The 25,124-nt window shown below is 40.2% G+C and overlaps 1 protein-coding gene across 1 annotated transcript in view; it reads left to right on the top strand.

Annotated features, from left to right (window-relative positions):
- The window catches only part of CPEB2 (cytoplasmic polyadenylation element binding protein 2), a 69,758-nt gene extending 45,304 nt beyond the window's left edge, over positions 1 to 24,454 (top strand). The window contains 11 exon segments of the mRNA XM_033161068.1: positions 796 to 819; positions 8,806 to 8,976; positions 10,050 to 10,139; positions 12,097 to 12,215; positions 14,636 to 14,750; positions 16,952 to 17,133; positions 22,103 to 22,181; positions 22,184 to 22,219; positions 22,222 to 22,269; positions 22,272 to 22,297; positions 22,300 to 24,454. Coding sequence (XP_033016959.1) covers positions 796 to 819; positions 8,806 to 8,976; positions 10,050 to 10,139; positions 12,097 to 12,215; positions 14,636 to 14,750; positions 16,952 to 17,133; positions 22,103 to 22,181; positions 22,184 to 22,219; positions 22,222 to 22,269; positions 22,272 to 22,297; positions 22,300 to 22,329 — 920 coding nt within the window. The 3' untranslated portion in view covers positions 22,330 to 24,454.
- Positions 24,455 to 25,124: the final 670 nt, after the last annotated feature.

Raw genomic sequence — 25,124 nt, 5'->3', positions numbered from 1 at the left:
AGTGGCATCCCAAGGTTTCCATACCGATGCATGCTACTTTTCCACACTTTTAAAAATCAGAGAGAACAGAGTCTGGCACAATAATGTCATGTGGCTATTTCTGGCCAGAATAGAGGGCCCAGAGAGAGATCAGGACTTCTGTTACATCTATATGTGAAACACTCTGAGCCTTTAAACTGCAAAAAAGACAGCAGTGATTCTGTCACACTTGAGTTGCCAGGCAAAGGGTTTTTTGTTTTGTTTTTACTTATCTGCAAGACTAATCTAAGATCAAAAGGAGTCTTTTGTTTGAGACAAAAACCTTTGAGTTAATTTTCTTCCAGCTGTTTCATGGCAAATGAAGGTCATAGCTTATAGTATTTGTATTACCACTGCAAAAGAAGTACAAAATGTCCCAAGAGTCAGGACATTTCTCAGATTCATTTGCATATTTCTACACTGAAAAGAATCAAAGTGCTCTCTGTTAAGAGTAAAGCTCTGTTCATCTTGTTTATACTCCATCCTGAAAGCTGCAAATGGGAAACACAGTTTTAAAATATTTACATGCAGTGTGTGATATTTGTTACAACTAATACAAACAGAATTTATAAGACATTAAAATATTAAAATTCAAATAAAATTATCCAAACCATTTTCATACTTGCATAGGAAGTGTCTCTGGTGTTCATTATCAAATGAAAGTAAAAATGCACATCACAAACAATCACTGCAGGCTAAACTTGGTATACACACAAATCACTTACATTATATTTGTATTTCCAAATGTTTTACCATTTGTCCTTTGTTTACATGCAGCAAGGAGTTATGGGCGAAGACGAGGTAATTCCCTTCTGTTTCCTATAATAAATCTAATGCTGATTGGGGTTAGATTGGCTGTTATTCTGGTAATAACTCCAAATCAGTGATGCTGAAGGTTCGATTTACTTCTCATTGAAGTTGGTGGTAAACTAACAATTGATTTTTAATAATAGATTGTTCCTTTCATTTTGCATGACCACACTTCAGCAAAATCTTTATCTGCTTTAGATACTGATTTTAGTATTATCTAAATGTTGATGCTTGATTTCCCTCCCTCCTTAATCACATTCTTGTTTACGGTAAATACTTCCTGAAAAGGCTTCTTAAAAAACACACCTTCCCCTCCTAAAAAAGTTGTTTCATTCCATCAGCAAGTTTCAGTTTCAATATACAGTTTTATATACACTAAAACAACTCTTAGAAGCATAGCCCCACATCTAGTGGTTCAGATCTCAAACCATGATTCTCAAATATACTCAGCTTAAATGACTTATTAATAGAGTAAATATTAATTTCACGGCTGAGTGCCTGGGTCATGAAGGAAAATAGTTTGGTGCCATGTACAGGAAAGGCTAAGACCATCTGTCTATAGAGAGAGAGTGATCATGAATGGATCACAGATGATATTAGATGGATTTTGATTACATTTGGTTATTCAGATTTCCAGCCATGGGGATTGGGATTGGAGCAAGTCCCTCATGAAACTGTATATTTGGACCTAGTAACAGTGGGTTTGAATTGTCCAGGCTACATAATATTTAGGTTTGATTACTGTAATGCGTAATGGGGAGGATACTGTTGTTTTACCACCTGCTTTTGAAGTGTCCTGGCTTGGCCTGCCTTGAAACAGTGAGACAAGATTGACCGCTCCCCACATCAAATGGGGGGCGACGTTTGCGTGGTCGCGCACAGCCCCCCTGAATGCCTGGGTGACACCTGGAAGTTTGGCTGGCTGTGCCCTCCCCCAGAAGGGATACCTGGGGTCTCCGCCTACCCCAGTTAACAGTTTGATCCCGCCTGGGGGAGGCGTTGCTAAGTGATTGGCCAGGTAAGGGGAGGGACTACCCAGCCCACACAATAGAGGGTGTAGCTTACCTGGGAAGCAGCAGTCGGCTCCAGAGCTTCTCCCACCCTCCACTCCCTCAATTAGCGCTTATTTTGCAGGTTAACCTCTTCTTCACAGGTACGTAGGCGCTGCTATGTCAAGGCCGCTGTTGAAGGGCTGGAAAGGAATTTCCCTGCATTGGCAGGTTTCGCCTTTCCCGTAGCAATTCATCACAACTTTGGCGGTTTCAGGCCTTGGGCAGAATCCTTTAGTCATCTTCCCAAATGGGGTGTGTGTGTGGGGGGGGGGGGCGGTGACTCCACGTCCCCAGTGCGGCAGTGATAACAGAGTTCCCCGTTAAAGGGGTATTGGGGGAGGCTTTGGCCATATGCTCTCACCCACCAGTGGTGGCAAACGGGGGCGGACTCTGCTTGAACATATGTTCTCCAGAGCCAGCCCAATCCCCGCACATTCTGGATAACCCTGACATTACCCAGATCCTTGGCTGGGGGCTGGGTAGGAAAAACGCCCAATGCCTGAGCCAAGGTCAGGCCAATTTTAATCCCATAACACATTGTCTTGTGTCATTATTCCGCTCAGGGGTCACCTGGAGTTTGGAGGTACTCCGCCTGTCCACACAAACACTCTAAACTGAAATATTGAAACTAATGTATTTTGGAGTCATGATAAGAAAAGAATAGCCTTCTTAAAGTGGACCATGGACTAGCAAAAGAGAATGTAATTGCTGGTGCTGAGGTCCACATCTGAAATTTTAACCAGTTTTGCAACACTGGAAAGCCATGGTTATCTCAAGCAATGCTATATGTACTTTCTTGTAAATATAGCTCTAAAATAAAATGTGTTCTGTAGGACTCATAGCTTGAGACACATGAGTGATTTCTACTATCTAATGGCAATGGGCATTGGTAAATAATATATTGGTTTAAATTAAGAGCAATATGGGGAAACACCACAGCAAAGAGATTCTTGTCACCATGACCCAAAATCCACAATGGAGCAATACAGTTATTAGGACCAAGTGAACCATCATAAAATACTGAGAATGTGGTTGACTTCTCAAACATCTCCATCAGGCTAAAGTCTAACGATATAATGTGGGAGGGAAAAGAGAAAAGGTTTGTGTGATGTTAAAGGCATGATACCTTCATATTTTAACTGCCCCAAGATGGTTTACAGAAGGAGGTGTACAGACTTAATTAGATTAGTCCCTGTTAGATGCTGAAAGGACCTTCAGATTTATGTTCTTTATATATTTCATAGGCTTTTAGCCCACTTTTTAGGTACCACTGCCTCCCAATCTGGTTTACAACTGTGCATAAATACACCCGTAGAATCAAACAGTAAAATCATTTAAAAATACACAGTTACATCCAAAAATATACAAACCATATAATAAATTAAAAATAATCTAGCTCAGTCAGCAAAATCAGCATCCAATTTGCAAATCCTAGATTAGCCCTCAAAGATCACAAAAAACGAGTCTTCAAGGCTCATTTAAAAGTAGCGAGGGATGGAGCCTGCCTTATCTTGCTTTGAATCGAGTTCCATAATTAGCTGCTGAAAAGGCCTGTTTCCATGTGCCTATTTTTTTTATAGGTAGGTGTCTGAAAAGGGCCTCTGAAGTAGATCTTAATGAACGGATAGGCAGATCAAGTGCAAGGTAGCCCTTAAAGTAACTTTAGGGCTTTAAAGGTCATCACCAGTGGTGACGTAACCAGTGCAACTGGCACAATTTTGGTGAAATTGTTCCATCCACTTGGGACCAATGAGTAGTCAAGACAGCCACATTTTGTACCAGTTGAAGTTTTTGGTCTTCAAAGGCAACCCCTTATATAGAGTATCATAGTAGCCTAACCTGGAAGTCACTAGTGCATGGATAGATGTGGCAAAGGTATGTTACCTCTACAGTGGTACCCCGCTAGACGAATGCCTCGCTAGACGAAAAACTCTCTAGACAAAGGCATTCGTCTAGCGGAAGGCTGCCCCACAAGACGAATTTGTCTATGGGGCTGCCTCGCAAGACGAGAAAAAAAATTTTCCGTCGTGCGAAAACCGCTATTGCATTGGTGCTTCGCTAGACGAAAAAATCGCTAGATGAAGATACTCGCAGAACGAATTATTTTTGTCTAGCGAGGCACCACTGTACTATATTATTTCTGATATCAATTGCTTGGCCCACACTTTGCAAATCACTGCTAAAGGTGAAATACACAAAGGTACCAATAATCCTTATAGGTCATCCACTTCCTTACCAGGGTGCCATTTTGTAGCTGGCTAATTTGTTCCAAATACTTAGAGGTGAGTGAATGGGTGCCAACCGCTATCATTTGGGAAGCTATGTGCATATTGGCTGATGAACATGTATGCTTACACACACACACACACACACACACAGAGAGAGAGAGAGAGAGAGAGAGAGAGAGAGAGAGAGAGAGAGCGCTGTCTCGGTAATATCCAACATCACGGAAGCAAACTTACACTTTGTCTTCTCCCTCCTGTGTTCCCTTAAAATATTACTCTGAAGGTTCCCCCAACCCTCTGGAGCAGATTTTAGGGACACATTGGTGGGGGTGAGGGCTGCAGAAAGGAGTACAGGAGGAGGAACCCTCACTATGTAAATGGAAGTCTGTCCTGCTTGTGCACAGACAGCATTGGATATCACCCTGTTTACAATGGAGGATGTTTCTTTGTTAATATGTATTGATGAAAGCTGTTATGTATGCAAAAGAGAGAACTTTTGACTCATTCTGCCCTTTGCACTTCACTTTGTGGTGTTTTCTCACTTATGTGAGTGTTGTTGCTATGACAACATGAGCTTTTTGGGTTAAGAGGCCAACAGCTTGTTAAATGTTCTTTTCTCCTGCTCTGTGGAGTTGGCATTTATATCAGTTCACCATAGTTTTATTCAGATTCTTTCGGTTTGGTTATAATTATTCGGTTCCTTTTTCAAATATTTCTTTCCTCTAGGGCAAAAGTGCATCATTCCACTACCTCTTTTAGGGTGGTGGCCTCCATGGTCTTGCAAGGAGCCTCATGATAACATGACTCCATGATCATGAAATTGCATCCTAAGTCTTTTGTTTGTTTTAAAATATTTTTGGTCTGACTTTCAGCCTTCCAGGTTGCTCACAATTTCATATGAAAATAATAGATACAGTATAAATAACAGTAAAATAATGACAAACGAGACATCTCCAGCAGCAAATTAAGTAACTATTTTTTCCTGGTGCCTAACCATCAAGTTTGGTGAATAGGTATCAGGGAGTGTGGTCTTCAAAACAACAAGAAAGTACCAAGAAGTTGCTCAGCTCACTCCTATGGTGGGGAAATGAAGAACCAGGTCTTCAGCAGATAGTTTAGTAGCCATAAGGGTGGTCTTTTAGATACCATGGTCCATGGCCTTATGGTACTTTATAGGTCAAAACCAATTTTCCCTGGACATGAACTGGTAGCTATGAAAGGTATTCAGTTATAGGTGAAGTATACTCATTTCTAAATGAGTAGCAAACAACCTAGCTACTGCATTCTGAATTATTTGTGGCCCCCAAATAATAGTTGTAGTCACATGTAAAGTTAATTACAGTAATCCAGCTTAGATGTTGCCAAGGCATGAGTGACCCTAGCTAGGCACATGTCTTTAATAAAGATTGTAACTGGCATATCCTAGCAGCCAAAATACTTCATCCCATCTAAAACATCTACATATAATCTGCAAGGCCTGATTTTAAAGCACCACACAAATTGTGGACTGGGTTATTTAATGGGAATAGAACCCTATCCAAGGCAGACTACCCCTCTTATTTTCTGGTCAATTCACACCAACAATCATTACTTTTGTTATATCTTAGTTTTATCTAGTTTGAGTCTTGGTTTATTAGACCATTACTAACTCCAAATACCTGTTCCGAATATTCACAACCCCACCTGGATTGGATTTGAAGGAGAAATGTAGGTGTCGTCTGTATAATACTTACTATGCTTTATTCCAAATCTCCAAATGACCTCATTTGGTGGTTTTATGTTAAATAGCCTGGGAAACTCTTAACATAAGCATCATAGGGCAGGTCAACTGTCTACCACCACCGCCACCTTTACTTGAATTAAAAAAAAAATAGACAGGGATAGGCTCCTTCTGTCTCTTCTCCTGTGTAGATCTTTCATAAGGGTGGCCCAAGTGTTCCATACAAGGTTGAAAGTCATACTGAAATTGGTTTAGGTAATCAACTTCATCTAGGATTTCTGGAGTTAAATTGTTACTAACTGCTGGAGAGGCTCCCTGGGGAAAAAGTTATCAGTTAACAGTCAATTGCTACCAAAATCACCAGGGCCCAAAAGCAGCTTCTACAGGAGTGCATCATAACTGTTGCCATCAAGGCAACCAAAAGTTGGTCCATTTCTCAGTGAAGCATTCATTGTCTCCGGGACCCAGCCAATCACCCTCTTTACCCTGTCCAGCCAAGATGTACAAAGGCTGAGTGCACACCCCTCCAAGCACCCTGTCAGCATCCTTCGCCTCACTAATGGAAACCTGTCCAAGCAGAAGTAACTAACACTCTCTGGAAGCAGCTCTTTCTGCACTGAAAACAATGTGGAACCCATATTAAAGTGCATCTGATTGTTTCACTCTGTGAAATGCTTTCGCAAATAAGTCACAGTGAGCCACTTTGCTATTTAAATACTCAGAAACGAGTCTGGATAAATTTCATTTACATGCAGTATTTCCCCTTCCCTCTTTTTTGAAAACAACCACCACCTTGTGTCTGTTTATTTCCTTAAAGGAGGCATTCCAAGCATAATGAGTTCATAGGCAATCTGTTGGAAAAAAGAAGGGCAACAATACCAAACAAAACGAAAAGGCATACCTTGGCAGGTACTAAAAAAATGAGTACTTTATTTAGAAAAGCATTCCTAAGTTCTGTTATGGCAAACACATTTTGAGTATGACATCTTCTCATCAGAGGCAGTACTTTTCTTCTGAATGAGACGTTCCTTTGTATTTTGGGAGTGCTCTCTGAAAAGACAAAGAAACTTCTCATTCAGGAGGCAAGAAGTATCTACTGCCTCTGGTGACGAGATGTCATATTCAGAATGTGTTAGCCATAATAACGGAGCATAGGAATGCTTTTGTAAATATTGTGTGGTATCCGACATCCTTGCGCAGATGGAATGAGTTTGTTGGACACCACCCAATGAATAACATTTTCTTCAGCACCTAGTGAGCTTTGTCTCTTTCATTTGGTTGCTGTTTTGTGTTTTTGTTTCCAAGCAAACTCCTGTCTGGTTGCTGAGCCTCAGTGCCAGTCAGGTGCTTTCACACCATTAGCTGAATTAAAATTCGTTTCAGTCACAAAACCTTCCCCAATAAACTGAGAAAAATGTACTCTGAAATACCATTATCTTCCGTAGTTTCCTCTGAACCAGTCAGTTAGGCATCTATGCCCAGTTTCATTGGAACATAGGAGATTTAGCAATATCTATGACCTCCCTCTGGTTTTATGTGCAGTTTGACAATTGCTGGCAAATGGAACATGTTGGACTGTTTACTTGATAGTTTTTAGGGTGTTTTCATATCAAAATTAATTCTCTTCAGTCTGAAGCACCAAATACTTATTAATTTCTTACTTTAAAAAATAATCATTTTATTAAACAACTTATAAATAACATTTTGCTTCTGCAGAAATCCCAGAATCATTTATATAGCAATGGCATGCATAAATGTGTTTGCACTTGAGTGGAATGCACCTAAGTGGGTGTGGGGTGCATGTAATCCTACTAAAGGTCCCATCTCGATATCAAGTAATATTTTATAAAAGGTAGATGGTACCCTGGTAAAATATTATTGCAAATTCAAAGCTAGTTAGGGCCCTACAAACAACAGAATTGAGCCAGCTGACCTTTATGTACCCAGCCAAGCTCTTACTACCCAAATCTGTTCTATTGTAATTGGAGAGCAATGCCCACTAAAAGAAATCTCTTAAACTATCCTTTTTATCCCAGTTAATGTTTTGCTTCAGTGTAACAGCAACTAGGCCTGGATAGTATTGCAAAGGGATTAATGGAGAACAAACCAGGGAAAGACAGGACAGCTATGAATTCTATATTGTAAGCGTGGCTTTTGTAAATGGATTCTGTATTTGTTTGAGCATGTGAGTTCCACATTGGTTAAAAGGGTAATCCCACAATGGATCACAGCCTGAACTCTGATGCACCGATATTGTAATAGTTCTAATTGTATTTATTCAAAACAATATAGTTTTATTAAAGCAACACATTAATCCTTTGCTTTACTTTTGAAATTTGCTCTCCTTAAATATTTTTAAATTGGCAAAAATTGTTGTTGTTGTTTTGCTGTTTGAAAACATAATTCCTTTAACATTGCTTTCTTTCTTTCTTTCGCATTGCAGAATTGGCATTTGTATAGTGCATTAGAGTGTTTAAAACACTTCACTTATGTGATCTTAGTAATGCTTATGGCAGCTTTATAGGGATGTCTATTATTGTCTTCAGCTTGTAGGTGAGAATGCTGATTGTGAGAGATAGTAGCATGCCCAAAGCTACTAAGAGTCCAACCGCATGATACATAAAATTTGTGAATACATATTTCACATACAGGCAATGACCATTTTACACTTATCCAATAAGTCTGCGACTGCGCATGTGTTCATTCCACAACCTGGAAGTGGCCAGAAAAGGGGGCAAGGCAGAATGTAACCCCCATGCAAAAAACCCTTACCTATTTTTAAACACGGGGAGGTGTGCTTGTCAGAATTGGGACTATGCCATGTAGCAGGTGTATTTTTAACTTTTTTCTCCCGTATCATGGTCCCAAAGCTACTGATCTCCAGCATGAGGCTTTCAATGACATCTAGTCTGACCATTAGAAGTTTGAATAAAGAATCCATAAATAACATTTAATTCTGTTCTCTCTCCCCCCCCCCCAGGTCGTTCTTCCCTCTTTCCAATAGATGATGGCTTACTGGATGATGGTCATAGTGACCAAGTAGGTGTGTTGAATTCACCTACATGCTATTCTGCTCATCAGAATGGAGAACGGATAGAACGTTTCTCTCGGAAGGTGTTTGTTGGTGGTCTTCCTCCAGATATTGATGAAGGTGAGTTGCTCGATTGGGAGGGGGGTCCTTGGAAAAACCAAATAGATGTGGAATTGATACTGTGATCCTATATGCACTTACCTGGAAGTAAGCTTTACTGAAACAATAAGATTTACTTCAAAGTAAACTTTATAGCACATGGTCCACTCTCCCAAAGGAATAAACCACCCTGAGTCTCTTGCCTCTAGAAGGTAGCAGGGCAAGCTTGCCCCTTCCAGGAGCAGGAATGCAATTGGTACAAAAAGTTTTCATCTTTTAAATAAGTGAGGCCAAAAAAGCTTTGAAAACGGGCACCTCGTTTCAAGTTGGTCCCAGACCCCCCTTAAAATGGGGTCTATCCTCCCTGCCAATTCCTTCTTTAACCTTTACAATCAACCCCCTCAAATCCTCTTCCTTTGCAAAGGCTGCAACTAGCCTGCTGGACTATGGGCTCCTTTTCACTTCCGCTTATCCTCCCATTCCTAGAAAGCACAATAAGTTTTCTGCTTGTCCCAATGTCCCATGTTTTGTAGGCATGGGACTGAGTGGTTTTTCGTTTGTCCCACTGCTTTCCCACTCTTTGCCAATGAATCGGAACATGCATCGATCCACAGAAAAACGAATTCACATTTGTTCCAATTTAATGGTAAGCAGAAGTGGGCTTTCCGGGGGGAAGCATAACTGTCTCAAACTTCATACAGTATTCCTGCGCTCAGGAGCATTGTCTCAAGCTCATGCCAGCGTGGTCTACTGTGAGCCTTCTCTGCCTTCAGTTATCCTTCTCTCTTTTACAAAGGCATGTAGATGTTTTACTTGTGAAAGGTCAGTGAGTTTGTGTGTGTGGAAAACCATCTGGGGATTTGCAAGCAATCATTTCAAAGTGTTCAAAGATTGTTCAACAGGAATGTTTATGAAACCCAAATAATTCCATGTCAAGCTGGAAGAGAGTTCACACAGAACTACTTTCAATGTGAGCCATTTAAAATTACATTACATTAGACTTAAGTAAATGGTTCACAAGTAGCTGTGGAAAATGTAAAGAAAGGAAATGCAGGCCAATACATTTACTCAATTATTTGCATCAATTATTTTAGATGAAATTACTGCTAGCTTCAGACGATTTGGACCTCTGGTCGTTGACTGGCCTCACAAAGCAGAAAGTAAATCCTACTTTCCACCTAAAGGTATTGCTTTTCTGAGTTCTTCACCATATAAGGCAGTTTTTGAAGAGACTTGAAGCTCGTTCACACATGTGAGCCATGCTTCCCTCTATTCTTTATCTTTATATGATTGTGTGGTGACTTGGGCAGTACACACAGGGCCGTCTTAAAGGGATCAGCCGCCATGGCGCGACAATCCCATGGCGCCCCCGGCGTGCCGCCTCTCTGCCCACCTCCCTCCCATGCTGGCCGCCCCTCGGGAGGGGGGGTGGGCGAGCGGGGGTTGAGGGGCGTGGCACTGGAGCGGCGCGGGGCTTTACGCGCCCTTCCCAGCGCTCCAGCTGGGGCTCCGGAGGGCGGCTGGCTTGCAGTTCGCCCGCCGGCGCGCGTCCGCCCGTCCGCCCGTCCGCCCGTGGGGGCGGGGGCGGATTGGGGAGGGGGCGCCCTGTATGCGGCAGGCTCGCGGGGGGGGCCGGCACCCTGGCACACCGCGCCACCCAGCATCTATGACGAGACGGCCCTGAGTACACATAACAAAGTGCAGCATCCATAACTATATTTATAGTAGCTAGAGAAAAGTGTCAACACACTTGGGAAAGTGGCTGATGATGACTGCAGTTAGTCTCAATATGTAGCCCAGTTTATCGTATAGTTTCTCCACAAATTTACATACAGACACTGTTTCCAATTTGTGAACTAGCCCTCAAGGCCTGCATATAATTCTCTGTATGAGAGGTAACACTGCATGCTGCTATGGGAGCAGGAGCAAGGTATACTTCATTCCTTACCAGAATTAAATTAATTTCTCTAATTTTAATATACCACATGACAATTCAACAGAAGCCATGCTCCTACTCAAACAAAACCAAACTTATTTGTAGTGCACCCAAAAGGTAAAAGTAAGTATATTCACTCATAAGAAAAAATCCAAAACCAACATTAGGACCTTTGTTAGGTAAACTAAAATGTCACAAAATAGTGTGCAAGCTTTCAAGTTCTGTTTGTCTAATTCAAACCTTCCTGATGGAGAGCTCAGGTATCCATCTCTACAGCTGCTCAGTAGCTATGGACTATATTCTTAAAACATACAGTGGTACCTTGGATGTTGAGCTTAATCTGTTCCGGGATTCCGTTCGACTCCCAGAACAGTTTGAAAACCAAGGTGCAGCTTCTGATTGGCTGCAGGAGCTTCCTGCACTCAATCCGAAGCTGTGTAACCCCTGTTGGACAATCAGCTTCCCAAAAACATTCGGAACACTCACTTCCAGGTTTGCGGCATTTGGGATCCAAAATGTCCAAGTACCAAGGCATTCAACAACCAAGGTATGACTGTATCAGGCCCTGGAAATAGCTATTCCCAAAGGGGCCATAGTCCACTCAGGGTGACATCCAGCCACTTCTGCAGCATATAGTTCTCTGCAGAGTCAGTTTACCAGGGAGTCCCATTGAAGTCTTTCATCCATTTACTGAATATTATTAGATGGAAGAGGATGAATGAGTCAACACAGCCTTTGAAATAAGCATTATAGAAGGTAGCTTCAGTGTTGTTGGTATCTGCCCTATTATAGTATGTACTACTTTTCTACAGCCCATGTGTAAACAGAGAAAGTAAAAATGTGAGATTACCTTGTGAATTCCCTCTCTGTGGTTCTGAGGTGGGGCAATCTACCCACCCCAGAAAGAAAACTCAGAAAAGGCAGAGTATGTGTTGCTTGAGAGCCTACTCTCTTCAGTTGTTCACTACCCAGAAGTTTTAAAGCATGGCCTGGGATCTCCTCAGGTAGCTTCAATGCTGGTATCAAAACTTTGCATGTTCCCATTCTCCCGAACACCCACCTGAAACTGCAGTGTTGGATAGCAGTGCAAGGGAAACTCCTGTGTGCATATGGAAACATGCATATGGAGTACATTGGTTTTTGGTCATACTGTACTTAAGAATAGCTTAACGATACTCAAGCCTTTTCCCCTCTGTGCTGTTCAGGTTATGCATTCCTTCTTTTCCAAGAGGAGACCTCTGTTCAAGCACTGATCGATGCCTGCATTGAAGAAGATGGAAAGCTTTATCTGTGTGTTTCCAGCCCTACTATCAAGGACAAGCCAGTAAGTGAACCTAACCTGGCCTTTGGGTCATAACTGTCATTGTATGAAGGCTGCTTCCAAGAGGATGGTGATGAAAATAGCTAGAAGCAAGTTGTTACTTAGGGCCATGATGTTAAATGCATTTAATGTGTCTCTTTTTCCCCCTTCAACAATAGCAGTGGTGGAGGGTTAGCTGGATCACTGCTGCAGGGAAGAAGATTAATCCTCCTCAGATCCCTGCAGTGGTTCTACTAGAATTTTCATAACTGTTTTGATGGACCCAAACATCTGGATATATTCAGTTGATATTAAAAGTGCAGTACCTTGAATATTGAAAGACGGCAACTAAACAAGTGGATCTTATCAGGGCTCTCCAATCACAGTGAAGTAATACATCAACCCTGTTATTGTCTGTTCTGTGCTCTTTGGTAATTCTGCTAGAGGTGCTTGCATGCAAAATGCTGCATGTTCAAGTCTTTCTGGTTCTGCCCCTGCCACATGCCCCCTGCATGTTAAACATGCAGCATATTAAATCAGATTTGCATCTAGTTCCTGACTTTAATACCAGTGAGCAGGACACAAAAAAAGACTGGAACTGTTTACATATTTTTTTTCATTCAACACCATTCCTTACTTGCCTACACTTACCCTTCTAAGATTTTGCAGGTTACTACTAGGGGCACTTTGGTGATGTACATGCTTTTCATCTAACTATTGCCAATAAAACCAGAAGGAAATCCCTTTTTATTTCTCTCCTTTCAAACAAATATAAAGGTTCAGTAGCTCTAAGTATCTTGCACCAATCCTTCTGAAATTTAGCAGTATTCATCTCCTCAGAATGAGCTACCATGCCTGCAAATTTCATCTAATATGGCAAAAAAGAAATAAAAAATTATAGAGGGTTATTTTTAAAATTCATACTTTAAAAGCACCCTGTACCTGTTGGTCTGTAGTTTGTCAGGTTTTGTTTACTGAGGTGGGACCACTATGAACCAGTATGATGTATAGCGGTTTGAATATTGTTCTCCTTGGAGAAAGAGTAGGACATAAATGTAAATAACAATAAATAAATATCTGTAAATTTTATTCAGTTCTGTCCAAAATAGAAGAAGTCACTGAGGAGAGACAAAGGCTCAGGTTTTCTAAACCAGGGGTCTGATTTGAACCCAGTTCAAGCCAAATTAAACCAATTTTTACAGCACCAAATCAGGGCTCAATCCAAATCTTATAGCCAGTGCATACCCCTTGGTTAAACTTAGTATGTTTTCAAAGCTTAAAAAGGTAAAGGACCCCTGACAGTTAAGTCCAGTTACGAACGACTCTGGGGTTGCGGCGCTCATCTCGCTTTACTGGCCAAGGGTGCCGACATTTGTCTGCAGACAGTTTTTCCGGGTCATGTGGCCAGCGCATGACAAAGCCGCTTCTGGCGAAACCAGAGCAGCTCACGGAAACACCGTTTACCTTCTCGCCGGAGCGGTACCTATTTATCTACTACACTTTGACATGCTTTCGAACTGCTAGGTTGGCAGGAGCTGGGACTGAGCAAAAGGAGCTCACCCCGTTGCAGGGATTCGAACCGCCGACCTTCCAAACGGCAAGCCCTAGGCTCAGTGGTTTAGACCACAGCGCCACCTGCGTCCCTTTCAAAGCTTATACAAGCATTTAAAGCCCTTCATTTCTGAATGATTCCCACAGCTTTGATTGACGGCAGATACTCTCATACCTCCTTGGCACTCCTCTTGTGTATTTGCAGGGCCCCAGATTTCTGGGATTTATTCTGCCTTATCTATATTCCATACCATTCCAGAAAATACCTCCTGTCAGACACCAGTTGTAGGGTAACCCACAAGGTCTCTCTTTTTGCCCTAGCAGCAATGAAAATCCAAGCAAGAGTTATTAAGGAGATTGCAGTTGACTGCTTTGGAGATGCTCTTGTTTAACCTTAATATCTTTTAATAATTAATGTTTTTAATCTGTATTGAATTTTACCCTTTCAATATGTAAGTTCTACATATGTTACTGTGATTTATGTAGTATTGTGAAGGGTTTTATGTATGATTCTAGGTAGCATAGTGGTTTTATACAGTACAATGGTACCTCGGGTTACAGACGCTTCAGGTTACAGACTCTGCTAACCCAGAAATAGTACTTCGGGTTAAGAACTTTACTTCAGGATGAGAACAGAAATCGCGTGGCGGCGGCATGGCGGCAGCAGGAGGCCCCATTAGCTAAAGTGGTACCTCAGGTTAAGAACAGTTTCAGGTTAAGAACAGACTCCAGAATGAATTAAGTTCTTAACCCGAGGTACCACTGTATTTTATACTGTTGGGTTTTGTACTGAACCTATTTATATTGCATGTGAATGACCTATGTCCCAAGCATTAATAAACTACATCTAGTGAAAACTTAATATGCAGATCTATTCTTTGTTGTTTTAATAGGTCCAGATCCGTCCCTGGAACTTAAGTGACAGTGACTTTGTGATGGATGGTTCTCAGCCTCTTGATCCCCGAAAAACAATTTTTGTTGGTGGTGTCCCCAGGCCATTACGAGCTGGTAAGTATAGAACTATTAAAGCACTGCAGCAAATTTTAACATTGCACTATCATTGCATTATTATAAACACACATACCACCCTTGTTCACAAGCTAGCTTAATTGTGGTACAGTACTTTGATTTCAGCCAACAACAGGACACATAACAAAGACACAAACAGGAAGACCAGACGGTGCAATAAACTGATGTCCCAATGTTCTCCCCTTATCTGTCCTGGTGACACTATTACAGGACATAAGCCACAGCATCAAGAGTTCATATACCTTCTCATCGTTAGAAGTGACATAGGCCATCACCTGCCAGCAATGTTCTTCTGCACTCTGCGTAGAACAAACAGATCTATCTCCGTGCAAAAGAATAAGTGAATGCAAATCTGTCATTTTTGTAATATCCAGAAATGAGTAGGTGAACAGTTCAGTCTACCAGGAAACTCTGTAACTGACCTCAAGATAACCATTTTTGAACAAAGAAAATTGAAAGGGAAACTCCATTGAGAGAATCAGATGTATTAAATTTATTAGACAAATCAGTTCTGTCACCTATAGTTTGAATCAAGATTATACTTTAAAAAAAAGCTACAGATGAGAGTTAGATTACCAATACCAGGATGCACGTACTGTCACTTACACTGCCTTGTTAATTGGTCACTCTAAATTTGCCATTTTAGAATTATGCTTCATGTATTAGATGTGGTGCTTTGTGGTCCACAAAAGCTTATGCCATAATAAATTTGTTAATCTTAAAATGCGTCAAGTTACTTTCACATACAGTGGTGCCCCGCTAGACGAAAATAATTCGTTCTGCGAAAATTTTCGTCTAGCGGGTTTTTCGTCTTGCGGAGCGGCAATGACAGCCGCGCTCCGCAAAACGGAAAAAAAAAAGACGAAAATTTTTCGTCTTGCGAGGCAGCCCCATAGACTTTTTCGTCTTGCGGGGCAGCCTTCCGCTAGACGAATGCCTTCGTCTAGCGAGTTTTTCGTCTTGCGAGGCATTCGTCTAGCGGGGTACCACTGTATTGTCAGGTTAAAGAGCTATTAGTAGGCATTCTCATAAGTGCTTGCTAGGGATGTGCTAACAAACAGATACTTGTGTCGGTGCTTTTTGGCTGCACCCTGTGGGCCAACTTTGAAAGGTGAACAAGGCAGCCCCCTTGTCAATCACTTGGCATCACAATTTACTAATAGGCCACGCCCACCTGCGAAAATCCAAACATCAAAGGTTGAAAGGGGAATGTGGGAAGGCTTGCAAGGCCTGCCCCGTCCTGATACTTGCAGAAAGCCAAACGTGGAAAACTGGCAGGACAGGTTTGGCCCACAGGCTGGAGGTTCCCGCTCCAATATAGATTAACTCAGAGGAAACAGTAGGTTAAATGTAGTAAATGCATGGATTGGATTAATACAGTTGCTTAGCTATGGATCCTACATATATAATGGATCAAGCGTGCATATCCCCAGTTTCCACACTCTTCCCTTCACATTTGTGGCACAGATGCACTCTACATGAGTTCACTTTGCATGAATAACATTGTGTGAAGTAGGTCTGCATGTGAATGATGGAATACATGTAGCACTTATAACCATGTGAGCAGGCCCTGAACAAAAGCTACTTTGCAGCTCAGCTTTTTTCAATCGGTAGTTCTGGGTAAAATAATTGTCTGTGTCTTGAAACCAAATCTTCTTTAGTTGACATGGGTACAAGCACAAGTTTGTACCATAAAAACTATAGCAATACCTTATGGGATCAAAACCACGTAGTCCTAAAACCCTTCTCATCACTACAGGTTATTGCTAGCAGTTGAACAGAAATAACAGCAACAAAATGTTTAGCAGGACATTTACTTCTGCCTGTAGGAGGCAGCATGAAATGCCACTGGTAAACTTGTCTCCTTTTTTTCTGCAAATTGCTATTTGTGCAATACTGTTGCACCACAGTGGGTGTTATCCCCCTTGCTAACACAACAGCACTGCAAGCAGCTGTTGCCTGGTGCCAGGGATTGTAGCCTTGTATAAATTGCCCTTTTGTCCCACCACTGCTAGCTTAACTCTTAATTCTTGGCACTGTTTTTGCTGTTCAGCAAACCATAGGATCCATGGCTTATGGGTTTTCCCATCCCATAATCCATTACAGCTTATAAATATGTGTCCCATTTAAAGTATATCAACTTAGTTTAATGTTACTGTAATGTTTTTCTTCTTCTGTAGTGGAATTAGCCATGATAATGGACCGTCTGTATGGTGGAGTTTGTTACGCAGGAATTGATACAGATCCTGAACTCAAATATCCAAAAGGTGCTGGGCGAGTTGCTTTTTCCAATCAGCAAAGCTACATTGCTGCTATTAGTGCTCGGTTTGTTCAGCTTCAACATGGTGATATTGATAAACGAGTAAGTTGTATCAAATTAATATCAATCATGACATTGCTGTATTTCATAGCAACTATTATTTTTTGTGGGAACAACTGGACAGACTGCATTATGAAAAGCATATGAGGGTCTAAGCATGGGGGGGCACTTGGGAGCCAAGTCAAAGGCTGTGTGTGTGTGTGTGTGTGTGTGCGTGCACGCATGTGTGTGTGCATGCACACAGCCTGGATTGCAAGCCAGTTGCCGTTAGGAAAAACTTACTGCCCAGTGTCTGTATGGGATGTCAAGATCTTACAAGATGTTAAGATTAACTGGCTCTAATCAATTGGAGGGTTAATATCTCACCCATGGTGCCATAGACCTGCTCCAGAGCTTGGAACTGCATTTGCTCTTACGCAGTGCTTTTATTATAGAAAAATAAGTGCCGGTACTCACCATGAAGTTGTTACAGTAATAATCACATTTTTTTAACTAAAGAAAGAGAGGTGCTGGTACTGCATACCCTTAAGTACCCCCTGGGGGGGGAAAGCACTGCTCTTACAAAACACACACACACATGCCAATTATATATCTCCACTGCCCTATCTTTTAATATGTTTCCTGCTACATAGTATGTTTCCGTCCAATATGATTCATCAACATGTGATTTCACTGAACATGTAGATGATTGCTGAAGCACTCAGCATGTTTTTCCAGAGAGAGATTCATTCCAGTGTTCAGTAGGTGAACCTTCAACAACAGCTGGGGAAATTTCCAGTAGGGCAGCCTCTTGCCCTCCCAAAATAAGTCACAGATCCTGTCTACTGTCTCCCTGCAGGTTATTCAAGTCAAGCTAGACCTTTCAGTAACATTGCCAAGAGAAGAATAAATCAATCTCCCTATGCAGTAGTTCCAGTTCCTCTGGTTTCTTGAAAACCTCTCTTCTCTCTGAACCATATGGTGCTTATTTTAATTGCTTGTGTATTAGAAGTCACTTTGGTGGACACTGAGCCACAAGGTGGTTCATATATGAATAAATGCAGGATTCATACAAACAAGCCAAAAGTGGGCAGTCAGTCAGAAATTATCTCTGTCAAGCTTTGATAATTAAATATGAATTCCAGTTATCTTAAGGGGATTCTTACCTATGTTTTGTGTTCAACCTATATTTAGGTAACATTTGGATTTGCTTTCATTATGTAAGAAGTACAGTTGTTTAGTAAAAACATGAACTAGCATGACAAGAAGCAAGTAGAAGGTGGGGAGGGGTTGCCACAGTAAGATCTTTGCCAGCAGAGTGCCTGAGATAGATAACAGAAGGTGTTAGTTGGTCTAGAATGATCATCTAATCATGTCATTCAGCAACAAACAGTGACTTAAAAAATCTGAGCAACACAGAGATTTCGGTGTCAGAAAAGCTACGCCAAGGTGAAACTGTATCCCGAAATACAAGTCTCGCCAAACCAAGGTTTCCAAAACTTCTGTGTACATTGACCCCTTGATGAGCTTATAAAATGGTTATCGATCCCAATCCAAATTCTTGGGAATATTTTTGAGAGTTTGAATGGGCAAATAGCACATTGTACTGACTGATGTGTGACCACAGGCCTGTGTCAAATGCCTATATATGTTTGCTCTGTACCTGTTTGTCACACACCCTCACCACACTGATTTTCCATGTATTTGCAAAAATTGAAGGAACAAAGTCCACTTAGGTTGAGGCGTATGCTTTTAGGTCTCATGCAGGTGCGATAGTAAGGACACTGAATACAGCAAGGAGTCAGAGCCAGTGCACACAGTGCCACCCCCTTCACACACACACACACACACCAGTTCTACTTAGATTGAAAGTCTAAACATGTACATAAATTATCATATTGTGAAAGATACACAGGAACAATCAACTTGGGGGGGGTAGTCAAATTTATTTGTGGGAAACTATTGTTCATCACAGAATACGGTACATCAATTTAAATAAAAGCTGTTTTTAGAAACTTGTAACATTTAGTTTTTAAAAGATTATATTCAGATATACTAACCTTGCTGTTATGCATAATAAAGGTTATTGAATTGAATTGAATATACTAACCTTTTGCGAAATTAGTAAGGATTTCTCAGTGCCCTCCCGCAAGTGCTTTGGGTACATGTGTTGCCAGTGACAAGCTAACAGCCACACCAACCCAAAAGAGCACTATCTATGTGAAGGCTGTGCATACTCAATTGCTGTACTTTGCCAGATTATGCTGTTGGAAAGTCTGCTTTTGTAAACCCACCCACATAATTTGAAATGGATGTTCTTCACATTATATCCGGGTATTTCAAGAATCTTCAGTAGTTTGAAGTTTGAAGTTAAGTCACTTAAAATAAATAACATCTTTTCACGGCTGCATTCTGCTATCAAGGTTTTTACAGTGTTTTAGTACAGTTTGCAGCAACAGTTTACTTCAACTTTTGTAAACTCTTGGTTTATTCACTGTATAAGAGACTAAAGAGAAACATGACGTGTCTTCTTTAAAAAATATGTCGAACTGTTTTTTGTTAAAGGGTTCCGATTCCTTCCTTAACACAATCTGTTACAGTTCAGCAGCAAGCACAGGTCTCGTGCAAATTAGGCACTGGAGCTCTGCCATTTTTCCATTCTGGCAGTTGGATTTGTTGAGGAGGAAAACAGTGTGCAAGACTGGTGTCTCTCTGGCAGCCTGAAAACCCACACTGAACCTTGACAAACACCTTTATAAAACCATGCTGAGAAGTAGCTTACAGTGTTAGAATGAAGATGCTGAGGCTACCAAAGTACCACCACTAAGTAAATAGTAACATACATTGGAAAATGGTTCATTTAAAAATGATTTCTTTAAAAAAAAAAATCTCAGGGCAATTCACAACAATATAAAAATACATTAAAATACAGCAGCATTTCCAGGGCAGACACAACAATCTGGTATTAATGAACAGCAAAGGCCTGGGATTTTTTTTAAGGCTTTTAGCAAATAGAACCTCACCCACCTACAATGCTACTGAATCTTTCCTAGAGTGGTCAGGTAAAGAATAAACAAGTTAGCCAAGGAAAGAAAATGATCCATAACTACCTGATGTAACTACAACTCAAGTAAGAAAAGGATAACTTCCATCCTACATATTTCTGCTTTGCATATATAAAATATAACATTTTAATCCTGTATCTTGTTAGGATTTAAGAAGTTTTAATAAGATCTCTACATTTCTGACCACTGGTGGAGTCTGTTAACACTTTCACATTTAGTCTGCAAGCATAATGTGTGAAAAATCCTTCAGTATCATATGTAATGTTAACTATATATAGTTTCTTTCGATTCATAAATATTGGTAGTTGAAGACTATCTATGATGTCACTTTCTCAGCTGTTGTTTACAGCTGTGACTACATCATCAAGATGGACACAGTTACATTATTTAGTTATCTATTCAACCAAATAATTGAGAAAACTCTTTCGGAAGAAAACATGTTTCTTGGTCTTAGGAGATGATTAAATTATTTCCTCACCCAAAGACATTTCTATTGGGGGGGGGAACTATCTGCATTGCAAACACTTAAATCAATAACAGGTGGGTAGCCGTGTTGGTCTGCCATAGTCAAAACAAAATCGAAAATTCTTTCTAGTAGCACCTTAGAGACCAACTGAGTTTGTTCCTGGTATGAGCTTTCGCATGCACACGAAAGCTCATACCAGGAACAAACTCAGTTGGTCTCTAAGGTGCTACTAGAAAGAATTTTCGATTTTGTTTTGTTAAATCAATAAACAATTGTAATTAATCTGTCAGTTTTGTAATACTTCTAAAAATGTTTTTTTTTCTATTTTTTAACCTAAAATTAAAAGGGAAAGTTTTCAAGCAAAATGGAAAGTTTTGTAGCACATGGAAATACCTTTCCAGTGAGAGGTAACACAGTGAACCTGGTCCAATAGATACTGATGAATTTTGTTCTTTTTTGTGATGGTGGCTACCTTGATGATGATGTTGCATTTTTTAACTACAGAGATTTATTAAATGAGTGACACAATCCATATACACTTCAAGGTCATTTAAACAAGTAATATTTTTTGAACAAAATTCAACATGAGAGTCATATACTCACAATTATAAATTTTGTGCATGTCTCTGTGTGTGCATGTTCACAGCACATCTTCACAATTTGTTGATAGTTTACAGTCATACCTCGTGTTGCGGCCGCTGTGGGTTGTGTTCATCACAGGATACGAACGCGTCGAACCCGGAAGTACCAGAATGGGTTACTTCCGGGTTTGGTGATTGGCGCATGTGCAGAAGCACGAAATGACGTCATGCACAGAAGCACCAAATCGTGCCACACACATGTGCAGACACAGCGCTTCATGTTGCGTTTTGCTCATGTTGCGAACGGGGCTCCGGAACGGATCCTGTTCGCAACATGAGGTACCACTGTATATTGAACTATGATTCTGAAAAGATTAACTTTATATATACATAATGAACACTAGTTAAAACCCATTGGGGGGTCATTTTTCACTTATTTGCTTTGATTTCCTGGCTCTGATTTTTACTGTAAACTCTCTAATTTTATAATCTATAAAACTATTGTAATAGTGCCTGGCAAAATTGGAGAGGGCAAGCCAAATTGTTTGTTGATAATTTTTTACTTACTCGTTTTAAGCCCCAAGTCCAGATGTAATACTATACATCTGCTTTGCTTCCTACTACTACCCCTATTTCCCACAAAAAACCCTCAAGGACTCGTGTGACGAAGTGTTAAATTTGAAATAAGGGTTGAGTTAAAGCCCCTGTTCAGCATGAAGCACACTATATTAACTTGGGCCAGTCACTATCTAACATTACTTAACTGATATGCACCTTACTTGTGGGGCGAGCTCATTTATGCCAACCAGATTTCCCTGGAGAAAAGAAAGGATACAAATTTAACAACGATATACCTTTAAGTACAACTGTTTGAAGCTAATCCCATCACTTGTCCTCTTGTGCGCTTGTTTCTTAAACAGGTGGAGGTAAAGCCATATGTGCTGGATGACCAGATGTGTGACGAATGCCAGGGCGCACGGTGTGGTGGAAAGTTTGCTCCCTTTTTTGTGCCAATGTCACTTGCCTGCAGTATTACTGTAGTTTTGCTGGGCGAATATCCACTCTCGGGCAGGACGTGAATTCCATAAGCATTGGTTAAGGAAGGGGCTGACCAGCCCCGCGCCAGATCCACTTCCGCTGGAACTGAGCCGCTTCTCCAGCATCTCCTTAAGGAACAAAGGGTGCATGTGGCTTACTGTGTTTGAAGATACTGACATGCAGAAGAATAAGTGCATTCTTCTGCTTCTCACCCCAACTCTCAATACCTGCATCTTTTTCAGCAGCCAAACACTACAAAGCCTCTTGTTTTTTCACCAAAACCCTACATCTCAGGCTTAATAATTTTTGTGATATTTTCATGTTAAAATAAAAAAATGTTTTTTTTGTATTTTCTCCAACTTATTTTTATATGTAAAATTAAAACTAGATATGAGAATGTTTTTGCATAGGGGCACAGCTGTCTGCTGCTATATTAGGGGGTGAAAGCGTGCACTTATTTCTAAACATGGGTTTTTAACTTCAAGATCTGCCCTAGTAATTTACCAAAGGTAGCAAAAATAGTGAAGATGGGATATGTCTGCTACAAAAAAAGCTTATTTTTATTGTTGTTGCTATTTTCAGTGTATACATCAATTAAAAAAATAGGGTTGATTTTTTGCTCTCCATTTGACTTGCAAGAAATAATACCTCAAGATAATCTGATTTATTAGCTATTTTTAAACATTTATAATCACAAAGCTGTATTAGCTTGCTGCTATATAGGTGTTGTGTGTAATGCCACCTATTAATACGGGATTAAAACGTTTTAAGATACACTGCATTGCCGATTAAAATGCAGGCAGCACAATATGGCATAAACGCCATAGTTTAGAATGTGAAAAATTGCATGTTACTTACCTGTATACACCATATGCATGCACTAGATCTAACAGAGGTGAGTATTGAAATGTTTTTAATGCTCTGAAATCTAGATAGCATGATGGCAAACCGCAAAATTTGTAACAAAAGACACTTGCATGCATTATTGTGACTCAAGTTTTTTCCCCCTCTAAAAATGTCCTACATGTGTACAATATGCAAACTAGTTTTAGATTAGCAAAGTGCAGCCATTTTGTGACCTGGTTGGTAGTGGAATTCAATTTTTGCAGACTGGATGTAATAGTGTAATCCCTGTGCAACTTCGTGGTGTGTGGTTCTAATTAGTGTGGAGTGGTGTAGCTTAGACACGTTGAGCAGAATACTAGATTTTAAATAGATTTATATTTATTTCAGCCCTCTTGATTGTTCACGGTTAAAACTTCCTTTACAACCAAAGATGGCCAGCCCACTGCTACACAGTCACCAAATGGGAAACTACTGAGAAATGAGCATTAAAATGTGCTCATACAAGAAAACTTAATGCTTTAGTAATAAAATAAGTCAAAATGGAGATGGTGTAATATACAGACAGCTAGTGCATAAGCTACAATCTTACCTTAAGACAACAGTGAAATCTGGCTTAAACTGTGTGTGCTTGTTTGAGCCTTAGGTGCGTTTAAGACTTCTGTCAAACGAGGGTCACTGTTGCATGAAATGTAGTTGACTGAAAGTCAAGCGTAGTGTTTTAATTTGATGAAGGAGTTCTAAGCGACGACATTGCTTGCAAGGTTTTCAGGGGGTGGGAGGAGGGGGGCTGTTTCTGGATTGAAATGCAAGAAATTCATAGCAGTGTTTTTGTCCTCCACAAAACATTTTAATGCAACTAGCCCTTATGTTTCAATGGAAGAAAGAGCCACTCTACAGTTTAAGCAAGCACCCAGTGCAGAATTGAAAGTCTTATTCCAAGAGAGAAATTTGCAAGGGTTTTGTCCTTGGCAATCCCTTGGGACAATCCTTCATGTAAGCGAAGTGTTGCTCTTATATTGGTTGTCTGCAATGTGCTTTTTTGTACTGTTCAATATGTGGTTTCATGTCTAAATCTGCTGTTTCGTTGTGGTTGTGGTTCAAGTTTTTAAAGTTTTAAAGTTGATGCTGTTTTAAGAAGAGCTTTTTAACTGATTTAGTTGTCAATGTACCCTATTTGTTACTTAACCATGATCCTCCAGATTTTTTGGAGTATTCTTTTCTAACCTTAAACCCTGCCAGACCTTGATCCATTTTTGACATTTGTTATGCACTATTTTTATATCTCTGTGAGAGATTTTTTTTCCAACTAGTCAGCTATTTTAAGGCACACTTTTTTTTGACTGACGACATCTCCTTTGCTATACCTCAATTTTTGGAATTTAGAAATGAAAAAAAATCAGTAGTTTTGCAATGTTAATTATTTAGATATAATTTAATTCTGCAGATGTTATTTTCATATTTCTTGCTTGAAGTTTAAAATTAAAAAGAACCTTTACATGTTTTAAATAATGAAAATGAATATGGAAAATTGAAATAATTGGAGATGTTTAAAAATCCTTTGTTTCTCCTCAAATAAAACTGTAAGAAAACAGTGATACCCTTTCTTTGGTATGGGTAAACTATTCTAAATATCAGGCTATGCTTCTCACTTCATTTCTGGAGCTATTGAGGCTAATAGCTCCTGTAACTTACATCTCCTCTTTTTATTCCTTTTTAAATCCATGTTCCTAGGACACAATCCACCTGGAAGCTCTCCTGCATCAGCACTCTTTGAAGTGAATGGGCACATTCATCTCAATGGAGGCTGAGATAATGTGCTTTTGCACAGCTCCTGTTTGTTTCAAGACAGGATAATAATGTAAGAGATTTCCCTAGTGGATTGTGCCTTTATTTTCTTAACTGTTCAACACTGTATTGGTTTTTGTTTATATAAATCATATTTATTTTACTATTTTTGTAGGAGATTGTTAATTTTATTGTATTTTTGTATTTTTAAAGCTTCTTTTATTTCCCCAAATGTGCATATTGCCGCCCAAACATATGACTGTGGAAGAAAAA

This window comes from Lacerta agilis, chromosome 9 (genome assembly GCF_009819535.1).
Source record: "Lacerta agilis isolate rLacAgi1 chromosome 9, rLacAgi1.pri, whole genome shotgun sequence".
Lineage (NCBI taxonomy): Eukaryota > Metazoa > Chordata > Lepidosauria > Squamata > Lacertidae > Lacerta > Lacerta agilis.
The sequence above is the reverse complement of the archived record's forward strand: the minus strand, read 5'-3'. Positions and strand labels throughout refer to the sequence as shown.